The sequence below is a fragment of the Scomber scombrus genome, chromosome 20 (genome assembly GCF_963691925.1).
Source record: "Scomber scombrus chromosome 20, fScoSco1.1, whole genome shotgun sequence".
Classification (NCBI taxonomy): Eukaryota; Metazoa; Chordata; class Actinopteri; order Scombriformes; family Scombridae; genus Scomber; species Scomber scombrus.
Window position 1 is genome coordinate 14,027,220 of NC_084989.1, and position 17,328 is coordinate 14,044,547.

At 41.4% G+C, this 17,328-nt stretch overlaps 1 protein-coding gene across 2 annotated transcripts; it reads right to left on the reverse strand.

Moving 5' to 3' along the window:
- Window positions 1-1,221: 1,221 nt before the first annotated feature.
- Window positions 1,222-16,554, reverse strand: wasf3b (WASP family member 3b). 2 transcript variants are annotated; one of them, XM_062441212.1, is made up of 10 exons: window positions 16,482-16,554; window positions 11,765-11,924; window positions 9,603-9,737; window positions 9,197-9,350; window positions 7,978-8,095; window positions 7,680-7,861; window positions 7,246-7,518; window positions 6,165-6,478; window positions 5,317-5,464; window positions 1,222-1,349 (listed from the first exon to the last, which is right to left on the reverse strand). In XM_062441212.1, exons 2-10 carry the CDS (start codon window positions 11,895-11,897, stop codon window positions 1,313-1,315), a joined length of 1,494 nt encoding a protein of 497 aa, XP_062297196.1. In that variant the 5' UTR covers window positions 11,898-11,924; window positions 16,482-16,554; the 3' UTR covers window positions 1,222-1,312. The 2 variants fall into 2 exon arrangements, with proteins under 2 accessions (XP_062297196.1, XP_062297197.1); XM_062441213.1 differs by lacking the exon at window positions 1,222-1,349 and having other exon boundaries at window positions 4,614-5,464; window positions 7,680-7,855.
- Between the last annotated feature and the right edge of the window lie 774 nt (window positions 16,555-17,328).

Genomic DNA, 17,328 nt, shown 5'->3' on the forward strand with positions numbered 1-17,328 from the left:
ATCAAGGACCCCTAAACTGACACAAAATAGACCCCCATCTGATAAGATTTTTGCTTTTTAGATGTTTTATTACAGTAATTGTATGAAACTAGTGACCAAAATAGTCGTACATTCTGTCATTGTGTTACATGGATGCAATTATAGTGAAAATAAAATAATTTTAGCTGGAGACTCCCTTGAACCCCCTCAAGGACTCCCGTGGGTTCAAAGACCCCACTTTGAGAACCACTGTCCTAAAGAGCCCCATAACCACGTGATCTCTGATCTGCCTGCTAGACTTCAGTGTAATTTGCATGCAACAAGCACAAATTCCTCTTTTCCCTCCTGAGTTCAGCAAGTTAGGTCACACAGGCCACTGCAGGCGATGTGTCACCTTGACCCCAATAATTCTGTTATCCTCCCATGTATTGCTATGAAGGAGCCACAATCATCACTGGATGCTCACAGGATTTGCACCGATTTTTGCAAAATGTGGATTTTCTGAAATGTTTTTCTGTATAGTGCTGATGAGTTTGGAGTTTAGAGGCAATCTTACAGCCGTGCTTTGATTATGATTTCAGTTGAACCCTTACACATTGTTAACATTCTGAGATTTCCTCAGAATTAGTCTCTGCCAAATTAAACATACATATCTCACGTCATTATTAAAAGGGCCCTTTCAGAACGCAGAGAGTGTATTCTTTAGTTTTTATGGAGAAAAAAACATTTACACTCACAGTGTGATTGCCCCTATTTTACCTACATCACAAGAACATACCAGCCATCATAATTTCAATTAATTTAATTCAATATGAAAACATTTTCAAATAGTGATTTATGATTTTTTTTCAGACTTAACCTGAAACACCCTCTATGTATGCATTACTTTTAAATTTTTGTATATTTTGGCTCACTTTAGGAAAAGTCACATAAATTCAAGCTAAAAGAAAGATGCTGAGGGTGTTTTTACAGCTCTGAAATGTAAAAAATTGCTCAGATTTGACCTGAACAGTGTGTAAGGGATAACAAAATGTAAATCAACAGAAACCCAATTCACGACACCCACCAGCTGCTCTGAGTTAGTTCTCCATTTGGCTGTTTTTTGGTCTCAGCACTAGTGGCAGAGCCAACAATGTGCACGCTAATTCCTCGTTCATACAGATCATGTCAGCAATAACTAGCCAATGATAGTAGTTATGTTTTGTTTTTTTTAGAGGTGAAGCAATACTCAGACAGCAATAACATCCATGTCGCACCATGACTTCTTCCTGCAGAGTGAGGCACCAGAACGGCCGCTCGGGTTTGGGATGTGATGTACAGTCTCAGTGATGCTTCAATGACATGGGGGTGGTGAGATAATCACTTCTGGGCTGCAAAAAGAGGACGAGATCATTTGTCACTGGCGACACCACTGCCTCATTCCTCTGCAAAAAGGGATGTTTTTTGATCATTTGCCACACCTGGATGAAATTGTGAACTTTTCTTGGGGGTGGGGTGGGGGTTGTTGTTGTTGCCTCTGCCTTTTTGTGAGCATATGAACTGTCCTGAGTGTCGTAACCTCAAGTGTCTGTGCGTGATTCGTGCATATGATATGAGTTGCATGGCCTCTGTGTGTGTGTGTGTGTGTGTGTGTGTGTGTGTGTGTGTGTGTGTGTGTGTGTGTGTGTGTGTGTGTGTGTGTGTGTGTGTGTGTGTGTGTGTGTGTGTGTGTGTGTGTGTGTGTGTGTGTGTGTGTGTGTGTGTGTGTGTGTGTGTGTGCGTGCGTGCGTGCGTTAGCAGCTCAGCAGACATAATCTGTCTCCTTGTGTTGTCGAGGGAGAGGGGTGGGGGGGGCGGTAAAGCAGGTCTGAGGAATATAAACTCCTGTTGACCCCCTGACCTTAGAGGATAACGCTGCCAGTCTTCCTGTCAAATCCTGCGAGAAGTGACTTCGTTGTGTGTTTGTCTGAGAGCTTTCTGAAGAGAGACGGGACTAGGATGCGGACGCTCCAGCACTTCAAGCCAAAGTGAAAGAGACTCTGAATGAACTGGGATCCTAGTCCCGCTGTGTGTTTTTCTGTCTGCTCTATATCGCTAATATTCTACTACTACTACTTAAAATCAATCTAGTCTGGTGAAGGCAGGTGTCCATTAAGTGACCTCTGAATGATTCTATGAGCTAAAAACGGCCACTTCCAAACACAAAAGTGATGCTTCTTCTGTCTTTCCTCACTTCCTCCTCTCTCTGTGAGCCGAAAGCTCTCGATACAGGAGTCATTCCGTGGAAACTGTTAAGTTTAGGTCCACAACATTTAAATGGGAAAAACAAGGCAGGATAAAACTGTCAGTGTTGTTTTTCAATGGCTTAAGACACTAATTCATTTCAGTATTATATATCATATATCATTTTTATCATGTCCTTTTTGACACTCAACAAATACTGCATACATATAATACTTTTTTGTTTTTTAGGAGCATAAATGCTTCCCAACTTATGGGAAATTCAATTCAAACTTTAAAAAAAAAAACGGACGTGTGTCCGTAAATGCCATGTTCCACCCTGCCACGGACATGTATTTTTGCACCAAAATACTATACTGTTCCTTTAAGTGACATTATTAAGAGGAAATTACATTATTTAAGAGTTTTGAAGAGTTTGATTTTCTTTTAGAGCATTTTTTGGTACATTTACCTTTCAACACTTTCTCTGTCAAGCAAATCCACCCTGTCACTCAAAAAACACTGCAGAGAGAATTTCAGCCATTATACTTTGAATCTTTCCACCTTGTCACAGGCTTTAGTATAAAATTTAAAACAACATTAGTGTCTGAGCTTGGAAAATATGTTTTATAGCAGGTCTAATGTATTCTTCATGCTATGAAATATAAAATTCTATGTTGGGTTATGTTAAAAAAGAATAAATAAATGAAAATGAAAAGGTCCAATCTGAACAGTTTCCATTGAGTGACCCAGAGGCTTCAGTCTCCATCCTTCTGGCCTCAGATTATGAGTGTTGATGAAAGCAGAAGAAAAATCATTTCTGAGCTTTTGGAACGTCGCCCGTGTATGTGAACTTGTGCACAGTGTCAGACTGAACCCTGTAGTTATTCATCGAGCAACGACAGGTCAGGCTGGCACATCACAAACCATCACAAACTCTTATTCCTTTACCTTTGGAGAAAAGTCTATTTTGTTATATTCATTGAAAAGGTCTATTTTTTTCCACTTTATTCTGACCTGAATTCTTTCAGATTCTGATGTTGTATGATAAACAGTATAACGGCGCTGTAAAGCCTATTTCTGAATGTAGTAATAATCAACTTGTTTAACTGATATCCCCCTCCTCTTGACTAATTCATTTCTGTAAATAAGGCATGCGTAAGAGGGGGGGACTTAATACCACCATGCATGGTGCTACCAAAGCCAGTCAAACTAAGGGATGAGTTGGGTTGCACCATTTTTTGAATGAAATTTCACCACGTCGGCTGTAAATGTAGAATTTGTTTTGTTGAGTTTCCTCGCTTAAATATGCACCAGTTTGTAAAGGCTGGTTAATGTGTGATTGAGTAGATTTGGCTACAAAGATGGGGGGTGTTTGAGAGAGAAGAAAAAAAAGTAATGGATGTCTGATCAGTGAATGTTTTCCACTCATGCAACTAACAGTATTTATCATCCTGGAAGCTGTAAAGATCAGAGATGTTCATGGTGGAGCAGGTGTGAACAAGGGCTTTGTATCCAAGAATAGTGAAAAGACTGATGTTGGATGTAATACACACCTGAATGGTTTCACTGTGCAACAGTACACAAAGTTGTGGCTGTGTGCGAGGATTTTAAGAAAGTGCGTAGCCAAGGATGGGCTGTTCAGGAGGGGAAAAGGACAGCGTCTTTCTGATGGTTATTAATCTAGAGCTAAATATCAAAACACTCAAGGGCCTGTGAATGTGTGTGTGTGTGTGTTTTTTGGGGGGGAGGAAGTGGGAGATAGAGGAGGAGGAGTAGGGGTGGGGAGGGCACAGTAACAGCATCTTGTGTAGACGTATGCGTAGTTTTCAATGTGAAATGCACTTTATTTTTTGGATGAAAAATGGCACAACAAATTAAGTATCTGCAAAATGAAACGTATAAACGATAATCAACATGCACTAACTTAACTGAGATATTGTAAAAACATCGTGTGAACGTGGTGTCTATTTTTCCAAGGTGTTAGTTGTAACTTTTTAATTGCTTTGGTTAGTTCACTCAATTGAGAGATCTTGTTAATTTTGTATTAAAAACAAACGTGCTGTGCATAAAAACTCCTGCCTCGACTAATTTGTTCATCCTAAACCCTGTACATACCCTCACCCCTCCTTCCTCTCATCCTCCTTCCTTTTTCGCACTCCTCTGTTTCCCTGGCAACTCCCTTCTTAGCTGTACCGTTACCATGGAAACTGAAATCTTAGAGCCAGGTATGTGTAGTCTCTATGACAACAGTGGAACAGTAAAGAGACATGGCAGCATGGCCACCATCCTTCATTCATCATTTTATTTTTCTCTGGGTCAAAGGTTACAGAGCTCACACTAGCATATACATCACCCACCCCCCCACACACACACAACCCGCCCACCCCCGCCTCCCTCTTACCCTCACTTTCCCCTCCTCCCCCTCCCATTCCCACACAGCAGTGAGCGATTGCAAATGCAGATGGCTCAATCAGTTATGATATTTATGATCAATAAGACTTTTTACACATCCATCCACAGCGTTTCATTTCAGTGGCTTGAACCCGTTACATGCCGCTAAGCTCCTCCGTTATTTCCAGTTATTGTTGTCTACATGTTAAAAACTTGCGTCATCATCGTCTCTGGCATAAGCAAGTGTTTCAGTAAAAACATTTAAAAAAAACAGACAAGTACATCGGTTAGCTCAAGAGGAAAGTTTCTAGTTTTTGTTCTAACGCTCTTAAGCCTGAACTATACATGAAATAAGCACCTTCACAGGGTGTCTATAGTGTTATAACAGGTAGAGAAGCATCCACTGGGGTGTATTCACAGTGCTTTGAGATATAAACGTCAAACTGAAGTTTTCAGAGAGTGGTCAGCATTACAGTATATTACTCGTCTCTTTACAGTGTTTATGCATCTTGAATACACCCCTTTAGGTTTCCAGTTTTTGGACCATTCAGCTTATATGAACCTACAGCATGTGATTGTGTGTAGGTGTTAGTGTGTGTGTGTGTGTGTGTTCTCAACATGTGCGACGACCCGTGAATGTGGTACAGTGGGCATTCTTTCAAGTGAGTGCGAGATTGACTGTGTGTTTATCATTAGTGGTTATCTTGCTTGTTATGTGAATGTGTGTGTGTGTGTTAATCGGACCAATCGTTGTCCTCCAACTCGGAGTCGTCCTCGGAGTCTGAGTATTCCACAGCGATGCGGCGCGACAGGATGGTGGCCACATCGTTTCCGACCGGCTCCCTCTTTGCCTGCTGCTCCTGCTGCTCCTGCACCTTCTTCAGCTGGATGCCTGCAGGAGAACGTGGAATATAAAGCTGCCTTTTAAACTCATAAACTGGCCTGAATAATAATAGTGTTGACATAATAGGATATAAGAACTGAGAAGTAGCTTAATTTTTGTGGTATTTCCTTAATTAAAGATTAATTTCTTCATTTTTGACAAAGCTGTGTATCGTATCATGCCAGAAAACCTACACTACTTTAGCATTTTTGTTGAAATATCAAGCCTAGTAATACCCTAAAATTATAGATAAAAGGCAACATGGGAGAAGTCAATTGGAAATGACCTAGAAATAATCTGATATTAATCACTCTAATGAGACAGGTATAAAACTATTAACTGAACCACCATTTAGGATGTCAAGATGTTTATTTATTTCTTAGGCAAACTTTCCTCCCAAAGTTATGCTTACAAGAAAGAGATTGAATGTTATTTTCACTTTAGTTTTTAACCTCCAAATAAATCGCTATATATATATATAAAGTGTTTATATAAAGTGATTATTATATATTGTACTCTTTTTAACTTTAACACAATATATGGAAGTGTATTTTCATTTCTATCAGATGTTGTTTCAGTTGTATATTGCTTTAAAGATTGTACAAATTTAGACTGGAAAGGCACCTCTTCAGGGGCACACACACACACACACACACACACACACACACACACACACACACACACACACACACACACACACAGCTCTTACCCATACGTATGGCAGCTAGCAGATCACTGCGGGCATCGTTGACCACTGTGGTCTCAGCAGGTGCAGAGGAGGACATCTTGTGGGAAGTGAAGTGGGAGGCACCAGCTGGAATGGGAGGAGGCGGAGGACCAGGAGGAGGTGGGGCAGCCTGGGCTCCAGATACAGGTGGCGGAGGTGGAGCATACCCCCCAATACTAACCATGAGCCCAAGAGGCACTGGACCTCCAGGAGGTGAGGCGAAGGCAGTTTGGGCAGAAGGGATGAGAGGGGCTGGGGGAGGGGGAGGAGGACCGGTGTTGGCATAGCCATCCATGCTGCAAGAAAGATAAAACGAGAGAGAATTAGTATAGTTTTAATAAAAAATCATAGTGAGCACTCAGGTCTGTTATCAGAAGTATAGAGACCAGTGTTCCTGAGTGGAGCATGAAGATGCTGAACCATTAGGTGGCAGCATTTCCTTAAAGTTCAGATAGAGTCAATGAACCTGAGCTGTCTTAAAACATCATAATAGTAAAGTAGATATAAAATGCAATCCAATAGCAAACACTCTATCAACCTAGTATAAACTCTCTATATACTTCATCTATCTAAATACAGTCTGCTCAACTGCTGTTGCCTGGATTAACAAAGTAACATTCTGGTCAATATCTTGTACAATATTTAAAAAACATTTTTTACTTTAATTGTAAATTTTATTTATATATTTGCACCTGTCTTTTGTGATCATTGTATTTTGTCTTACTTTGTAAAGGTGCTTGTGTTTTCTCTCACCTTCCATTTTTGATCGTTTTGCACATATAAGGCAAATTCCTTATATGTACAAACCCACTTCGCAACAAACCTGTTTCTGTTTCGAATATAGTCCTGGATTTATCCTTATTTTCTCCTATTCTTTTTTACACCTGAATACTAAATGTCCAATGTCAGATTTTAAAGCAAAAAACCCCACCTTATTAAACATTTAAATGGGCTTTCTTACTGAACTGGGAAATACAGAAAAAGGGGAGTTGCAGTATGGATGGATGTTATATATGTTATGTTTTATAGTACAGTGCACGAGTGCTTTGGCTTGTATGTTTACCTGTAGTCCACTGGTGGGAGGGACATAGAGCCACCGTTCATAGCCTCAGTGGGTGGAGGAGGCAGTGGGACTTGGTGGTGGTGACCACGACCAAGCGTCCCACCCTGATAGGCCATGGCCCTGCCCCTATTATCCTGGTCACTTCCTCCACGAGGGGTGTGCCCTGCAGCCATCTGGGCAGCCAAGACGCTGGGTGGAGGGCCGGAGTAGGTGTGGGCGTGGCCATGGTGGTTCATGGCGTTGGGGTAATGGTGCATATCAGGACCATGGCCCCTGATGAAGGCAGCAGGAAGGAGGAAGAGGACGGGTTGGAACACGAGGTACAAAAAAATGAAAATGTAGGAATAACACTGCACATTTCTTCAACAAGTATAAGTTTAGTTACCAGACTGAAATTATGCCAATATACAGTATGTCAGTATGTGTTCACTTACCTGTTATCTGGTGACATTGAGCCCTCAGAAGAAGCACCTCTGTCTCTGTGTATGGTGTGTCGGTGGTCCGGCCTGAGCTCTTTATCCAGAGCCATCATATTCCACTCCTGCCGACGGTTCCTCGCCTTTCTGACCTTCTTCACCTCCCTCTGTAACGTCCCGTCCACACAACGCCTCTGCTCCTAGGAGAGCGACACAAAAGAAAGCGTTCAGGCCATTGAGCTGGGAAAGAATAAGACCAGTAACTGTCTGGAAAGCAAAATGTGCTGTATTAAACCACAGCATGACTGAATTGTACCTTCTGCTTCCTCTTCTCTTTCCTCTTGTCCTCTGTGTCCTGCAGCATCGTTTCCTTCCACAGGTCAAAGAAGTAGGATGGGTCAGTGTAGAACTTAAGTGCTTCCTTGTGGTCATCCCTACAGAGACAGACACCAGAAAGGTTACACAGGTAAACAAATGTCTTTGTACATAAACCTCTTCAGGCTGAATAACAAGCTAGAGTAAGGAAAGCACTTTTTTGACTAAGTGTACATCAGTGGGAAGTTGGGGATAAAACATGTGAAGCTATGAATATTGCAGAAGTGGAGAAGGCTGATGGAAGAACAAGGGTGAAATTATGAGTGGTGGATCCTGTATTTTCATCACAAGATACAGCTTAACTAGAAATGACAGGATGGAGAAGTGGAGTGACTGGAGACAGAGAGAGGAAAGTGTGTTGCTGTGTAGTCAGGGTTAGGAGGTAGATTCCCACTGGAGACAGCTATGCTAAATATGTAATGCACTGAAGGTACTGTACTGGATAAAAGCAGCAGCATAAAAGGAAACAGCTCCAAATCTGCTGACCTACTGTAGGTCAGCAACACAACGAAATCAAAAGAAAAACTTTTGAAAGGTTTTAAATATTACTGACAAAGTCTTAAAAAGCCAGTGATGTGTGTGCAGATTGCAACCAAATGTAGTAAAACCTACAGTGGCCACAAAACTAGCGATGACTGCAAAAGACCCTCCCTAGAGTCAGTGTTTGGTTTGTCCATTCAGGGCTACTGTAGAAACGTGGTGGGCTCTGTGGAAGAGAACCCACTCCCTATGTAGATATAAAGGGCTCATTGTAAGGTATAAAACACAACAACTCTTATTTTTAGGTTATTATACACTATTTAAAACACATTTTGAATATTTAACTACATTATATGGTCAATTTTAGCTGTAGTCATCATTTGTTACACGTTTAAGTTACACGCTTAAAACTTTAAAATGTTGGCAGGGAAACTTAAACCAAATTTCTATTATAGATCCATTTTTTTGAATGATAAATTACATTAAATTAAATTAAACTTTTAAATCGGTACCAGTGCCAAATATTTTAATATAATTTAATTGGAAATCAATTTTGGGGGGAAATGCAAAAGAAATTCTTGATTAGAGAAATGTCTTAAAAACGTAGCACTACTTTTGCTGCTAAGATCACATGTGAGGTCTGAGTACTTGGTGAGACTGGATGCAACTATGACACCAACCTGTAGGAAGAGAGGATGCTGAGGGGTGGAGGCTTGTCGCTCACGTTGTACATCTCTTTGACAGGATTGGGCACGCTGCTCTTGGACACCACCTGCTGGTCCTGGGTGGTAGAGCTCTTGAAGGCTTTCCTCATGTTAATGTCTTGCAGGGAAACTGAGAACACAAAAAAGAGGAAGAGAGGACAATTGACTTGTTAAATGACCGGTCTCCTGGAAAGAAGGAGAGGGAAGAAATAAAAAAATAAACAATGGAGGAACTAAAATAAAGAAAAAGGCTCTGAATAGGCGCAAAAAAACCAAAAAAGAGCACTCTTTGGTTTGCCTCCCCCATTTCCAAAGGCAGCACTTCCACAATGACTGATGACTTGTTGTGTCTTTCCCCTCAGAACTTTAACCTCTGACCCACCTTCCTCCACCGTGGAGTCCAGCTGTGTGACCTTGACGGCCAGCCGGTCAATGCGGTCCTGCAGAGAGTTGGCACGCATATAGAAAGTATTGGCCTCGTTAAACAGCTCCCCAAATATGTCCTCTGCATGTTTACCTGATGAAAGAGTGGAGGAGGACAGCAGAAAGAGAGAGAGAGAGACAGAGAGAGAGAGAGAGGGAGGACTTTTGTGAGAAATAGAAGGGCTGGTGAGAAGGACACTTGTAATCATTATCTGGAGCCAAGTAAATCCCCACAGAGACTCTAGTTCGATCAATACGATGGTAATGTGACACAATTTGAAACCAGATTCTCTGCAGGAAATGGCGCCTCATACATATAGCAACAACCACTGTTAATAAATAAATGTCTGGTGGCTGCAGGTTAACTTAATCCTACTATATGTATATTTATGTGAAGCTTGTGACTGAAACAACTGAATTAGTCTTTAAAAGTGATATTATCATTTTGTTGAAGTTGTTAAAGAGGAATCTGGCATTGCTTGAAACTCTTAACCTCAGGATTGCTGGTTCAAAGCCCTAAAAATCTGTAAAAATGTGTGTCAGGGAAAGTAAATAACACTTTCTCCCCTTCATAAGCAGCTGCTGTTCATGCGCCACTGAGCAAGACTCATGTTCCCATTACTGTAGTGGATAATGTTGAATATTGGTGAATCTTACGCTCCTCGCGCTCTATTGTTTATCCCTCTTATAATAAATCTATTATGTGTGGTTTAAGATTCACAGTTGAAAAGCAAAACCAGATGTTAACAGCTTCAGAGTGGTCTACAACCCTTTTTTGACATTTAAATGAATAATGAATATTTAGTTGTTTTGGTTTTAACCCCAGGTCACAGCTGTTTTCTTAACCTGCTGTTTTGGAGAGTAAACCTGAAGAGCGAGAACATCCCTGCTCTGAAATGAGGCTTTATGAAGGGGAAGTAAACCACATTAAAAGTTGTCAGTGTGAAATGACTGATAGCCCAAGGTTAATGTTAATGAGCACAAAGGGCCTTTTACTACAAGGTCTCAAAATATTTTCCCTTGATGTCAACTGGTTAAAACGCAGTTTAAAGTAGTTTTAATACTGTCCTAATAACATTATTAAAGTGTAAAACACTGTGTGTATAAAGGTGGTCTGGAAAACACACACACAAACACACGCTAAGGGCTATTTCTGTCCCTCCTGCTGACAGGATGAGCTGCAGGAAAAATATTTAGAGGAAGGAAGCATCACAGATCCGGCATGCAGAGCACTGTCAACTCTGACCTCTCCTGGGGATTCTTATGGTCCACATACACACACACACACACACATATGTGCAAACCACGCATGTCGTCTGCAGGGTTGCTCCTCCAGGCCTGTATGAGCATTTATATATAACTCGCACAGCTGCTGTTGAATGGCCCACTCCCAACGCAGGAACTCAACACAATAAGACACAGACTGCAAATGGATGTGACAGGGCCAAAAACGAGAGGGTTAACAGTGAGAGAGGATAGCTGAAATCTCAACGCGGTTAGTGTGAGACGGAGAAAATGGGTTTAACTGAGGATACACGAGCGAACAACAGCACAGAGCACACTGTTGACAGGTAATGAGAAAGGACAGAGAAAGGAAGATGGATGGGAACACAGTCGTCCTTGCAGCTGTAATCATTTAGTCCGCTACATTTACAGTGAGGATAATAATCGATATGAAACAGTTATGCACACAAAGACAGTTAGCACAGTGTCATACACACACACACACACACACACACACACACAGCTGTCCAGATAAGTTCATTTCTACAGCGCTATCTAAAAGAATTACATTTCAACCCTCCATGCTCCAGCGCAACGCCGCTGTAAGCCCACTGCTAGCCCAGTGACCCCCAGACCCTGTCACCATGACAACGCCCAAATCAATCACAGCTTTGGAACTGATGATGAAAGTATGTGGTCTTGTCCTGCTACAAAGAGGCTACACACAGCACGCAGTCTAGATGGCCGTCACATGGGTTATATAGCTATATATTTTAGTTTTATTTTAAACAAAAACCTCTATTCGTGTTTTTTATTTTATTTTTTTATTTTTTACAGTTGCAGCTGTTTTTCTTGCTAAGGCTACCACTAATGTGTTTGTGTCTATTTGTGTCTTACTTAGGCTGCTGAGCTGGCGGATGATGGCAGACAGCGTGTTGTTCATCACGCACTCCAGCTCGCTGCCAATACCCTCGGGGAGCTCCCCTCGGCAGAGGTGACGGGGCTCGATGTTCCTCTTCACCAGCGGCATGGCGAGGCCTCACACCGAAACAAACTGCTGGGAGACACAGGGAACAAGCACACACACACACACATTGTTTTAGACAGGTGTCAGGGAGCATCAGTTCAGTGTAAATGAACAAGAAACTGAATCTAACTGTAAAAACACACAGTTATACACATCTAGCATCGAGCTGATACATACATCAATTTATAACAGAAATACTAATAAGAGGCTGGATACTGTGTGTAATTTTGGTTATTGTTATATAAAACTATCACATATATTTAGTTTTTTAATTGTTTTTTAAATGTTAATCTGCTGACTATTTTCTTGATGTATTTGGTTCATAGAATACAGAAAACTGAAAAATGTCCATAATTTTGCCCAATATGACATTCAAATTCCTTATCCAACCACTGTCTAAAACTTGGAGATATTCGATTTACTACTATATAAAAACAAGCTAAAATATTAATTTATCTATAACACCATACATTTTGAGGGCGTAGTTTCTGGTGGTGTTTTTATATTGGATCATATTTTATTGTATGGCATTCCTGTTATTCTGTCCAACCCCTGGCTGTATATACAGTATATTGTACTGTAAAAACATGATAGCTTGGTTGAGGCAGTGGTCAGGAAGCTGACAAACAGTGTCCTAAAGCAAGAAGACTTGTAGCAACCACCAGAGAGATTAAAGCATTAGGGAGAGGAAGATCCAGTGTGCCAGCTAATCCCAGGCGGGCTTGTCACCGGCCCAGCTGGAATCCTGACACAAACACAGATTCACGGATGTTGTGAGACAAACACCAAAAAGGCAGAAAATCATGGGTCATGCCAAAGTCAAAATGGGAGTTTTCACATATGAAGGCAGTGTTGCTGAGAATAAAGAGATCCAGACTGAGACATGGAGCTACATACTCTCTCCTGAGAATATACAGGATTCTACGCACAACTTTGAACTTGCCGAAAATAAACCTCCTCTGGCTCTGATCAGACACCCGCTGTAGTTCAAAAGACAATCACTTAAAGCAGGAGAACCCAGGGTGCATCGGAGCAGCCATCTTATCGCCGCTTCTTCCTGCTTCCTGTTTTTTGCCGTCTCGGCCCGGCTCCTGTTTCCTGGTCGTCCCTGTGTCACAGCTCTCCTTCCTCTCCGGGCGCTCGGTCAGAACAATACAGGGACGGCTCAAGAAGCGGCGGCGAGGACAAACACGGAGACAGATGGAAATATGTATGCACACTTTTCCAATAAATGCACTCGCACACAATTTCTAGCCTCGCCAATTGAACGATGCTTGCTAAATAGTGGTTCCGGTGTTTGTACTGACAGGCCACGCCAGAAAGAAATCACTTCAGAGAAAAGAAAAGCAGATTGGAGACACGGGAGCCTTGGCTTTGTGACAGATGGCTAATAATAGCTGACAGGTATTACTAACACACCTCACATTACCCAAACCTTGCAGATATTGACTTAAATTTAGAAATTGATGGAAATATATATTTAAACTCTTGTTTTCCCATCACAGCTACAAAATATGAGCCATAGAGGTGACTCACAATATTTATCCTTTATATTTTATGAATCCTGGCTGAATAAAAAGATAGATTAAGTTTTAAATGCAATAAATCACCAACAAAGCAAGTAGCAGTGCTGTGCTATCAGTGTCAGAACAGGAAACTACTGTAATTACAGATCGTGTCATTACAGCTGTTCAAGACAGAAAAGAGACACCTCTGTTCATGAGGCCAATTCCCACCAGCCGAGTCCTCATCTGGTCACATTTTTCTCAGCAAAAGACCCCCCCTGTGGACCCCAACAGCCTCACGCCAATAAGAGAAAACAAATGGTAAAATTACACCATCATGTGGTGCCACAAAGCCCGCTGAATACAGTCTCCGTTTGGAGTGATAGCTCTGCTCGGATTTAGCAGATTTTAGAAAGACTTGCGTTTGTGATGTAAAAGGAAGTGATGCAAATGAGAAAATTGCATGTTTTGCTGTCTGGCTGGCATGACAATCACATCAATGAGGCGAAATAATGAGCTACTGGGGGCGAGCAGGAGGGAGAGAGGGAGGGAGGAGGGACTGGCCTTGTCTGCTTGTGAGAAATGAGGAGAAAGTAGAGGCTGCATGAGAGAGAGAGAGAGACAGACCAAGTAGGGTGAGAGAGTGTGTTACAGAAAAGAGACAGTGAATGAGACAGTGTGTGAAAGAGAGAGAGAGAGATGAAGAGAGAGAGAGAGAGAGAGAGAGAGAGAGAGAGAGAGAGAGAGAGAGAGAGAGAGAGAGAGAGAGAGAGAAATGTTGTGAGTGACATTAAGAGGTGGACAAAGTGTGTGTTTGTGTGTGTGTGTGTGTTGGGGGGTTGTATCGGGGTGGGGGGAGGGGTAGTAACAGGGACCTCGGGGAAGCCACTGAAAGGTTCCCGGGACAATAGGGCTCCGTTCACACGGCAACAGCGCTAGCTCTCCAATGCATCCACCCCTCCTCCTCCTCCTCTTCGACCTTCTTTAAGGCCCCCTGTACTCTTGCCATGAAAGCATAGCAAAGAGTGCTCCTCCTTCATCCTCCACTCGCTCAGGGAGAGAGATGGGGGCAAGAAAGGAAGAGCAAAGCCTGAACATAAGCTCAGCTCACCCACAACTCCGGAGAAGAATACATTAGCTTATGCTTTCACTCCCATGCTTCGTGTTTCTGGCTCTTCCTTTCTGTAACGTGTTTGGATGCTTAAATTATTACAACCGAACATGAACGTTGAGGCATTCAGGCAAACAAACTCACAAAAACACACACAAACACACCAGGTAGCCTCTCAAATGTCCCATTAGTACATCTAAACAGCCCCTTCAGCAGTAAAACATGTCTTTGAACCTCAGAGGGGTGACATTGAGGGCGAAACACTTCCCCTGCGACTCCTACAAGATGCCCACATCACTACACTGACACGCAGAGGAAGAGGAGGCCAGATGTGAGAACTCCATTAAGCTCTGAAGGGGGGGGGGGGGGCAGTCATTACCAATTTATGAGTTGAGTACAGCTTCTTGTGTTGCAGGCTGGCTGTTTTGCTTGTTCTGATGTTATGAATAATGCAGCGTGGATTACGTCAGGTCACACTGCCCTAAATATGGCGTTAAAAACAGTCTGCCGTGTCCAGGAACATACCTTCATCTCAATATTAGTAACGGGGGCACCTGTGGTCAAACATTCATGGTACTGTGGCGACTGAATAGTGAATTCTTCAGGGACCTCAGTGGTAGCTTCACAATTTTAAATAGCTGCTAAAAAGACAGAATATCTGTTAAGAGTGGATGATAGTTCAATAATATCATCACTTCCAATTTAATGATTCAAAGCGAGCTGTAAATAAGAGCTGACCAAACTTGTTGCTGAAGTGTAAGCATCATATGAAGAACTAAGTTTCAAGTAATGTATAACAGTTGAATGTTAGCTTGATGAAATTATTTTGCACATACATGTGCTATATTATGATATCATCACAGGGAAATATTCATATTTTGATCATGTCAACTACGTCAGAGAGGCCTAATATCTGCTGAGTAAATCTGCAGGATTATTCTTACTCAAATACCTGACATTTTGATGCACCCTCCAGCCCCATGCTGTCATAATCTTAGTGGTGACACAGATGCAGCTGAAACAACAGTCGATTCATCAACTAGTTTATCTGTTTATTGATTCAATAAACTGGGTGTCAGCTTTACATCCTCTTTCTGACCCAAACTGATCTTATTTGAAGATTTTGGGGTGTTTTTTTTGGCTGTTAGTGAGATTAAGTGAGCACAATTTCACTTTGAGCCCAATGTGTTATTCAATAATCATTTTCAAAAGGTGATTTATTCACTCAAAGTGACTAGCTGCACCACAGGATGTTGGTAATATCTTTAGCTGCCATCATCAATAGAGCTAACATGTCTTTATTTCTATCCCAGTAACGCTATTTGGATTTCAGGTTAGCCAGTTTGTAGTGTAATCACATGGATGTCATGCTTAAGTCATATCTGTGTACCATTATGTTTGTTTCGTGCCTAAAAAATGCCCACTTCATCCACTCCTTTCACTCTTTCAGCTTACCCATAGGTTGACACACACACACAGGCGTGAACTAATGGCAACCGCGATCAATCACTGTTCCGCACCGTCGCTTCCCGTTATTGATGGAGTGACCCACATCTGTTCATCCACCTCGGTTCCCATGAATTTTTTTGTGCCATTTTTAAATATAAAAATGTACAATACCATTTTCTATATTAGGTGCTTAACAAACTGATTAACACGCCGGCGTACAACCAACACCAAATATGCGGTCAAAAAATTAAATAAAAAAGGAAAAAAGAAAAGAAAAGAGATTTAAAGTTGCCCAAGCAAAGGGAATAAATGAATAAATTAAATGTTATGGTTATCGGTTATTATCCTCTACTGGGGGTCCGCTCAAACTGACCACTTGGTTAGCTAGCTTATGTCCAGTGGTCGACTTGTTAGTTTAAATAAATAAGACAACACTCAACAGAAATAACCACACAAATATCACCATTTTGATAAAAAGTGTTATCAGTCGTTGTAAAAAAAAAAGTAGCATAAGGCCCTCACCAGTACTTGAAATATTAGAAGAAAGCAGCCCGTCCGCATGTCCCGTTAGATACTCCCATTAGCTCTGCCATCCTGTGTACCCCAGCCCGGGGGGAAACAATCCTTTGAGGACACGGTCACGCCCATCGGCCACATCCACCAATCATATCTCGCAGCAGGGGATTTAACACATGACGGGCGTTCGCAGAAGCCAATGGAATCTCTAGAATGGAATGATTGACAGGGAGACTCCCCAGCGCTGTTGCGAATGGAGGGGGCGGGGCTACGATTGGGCGTTGCTGAAGAGCTTAAAGGTTTGGGTTTTTTTTTACGCAACTGGGTCCCAGTTGTCAAAATTATGAGGGCTTTAAAGATACAGATGGTGATGTGATACAGACCTTTTGGCAAGAGCTTGCCACCCAAATTTTCAACTTCATAATGAGCTTTGTACTTTTTTATATAATTCATTCAATACACTGTCAATTTGTATATTCTGATGGCTAAATTTTACATCCACAAGCATACATTTTCTAAAGCTAATCCTAGTTTACTCACTTCCCTTGCAGAAATTCAGTCATCTGCAGCCCTTAAGCCATGTGAAGAACTACAAAAAAGCCTTACTACTGTCTCCACATTCACAACTTACTCATGTAAACATTACATTTTTATTTATTCATTCATTTACTTATTTATTGCCTTCAGTTCTCTTATTTCTCGTAGGGATTTTTTGTTGTTGTGTGTTTATTGTTTATATACATATATATATATATATATACATATATATACATATATACATATATATATACATATATATATATATACATATATACATATATATATATATACATATATATATATATACATACAT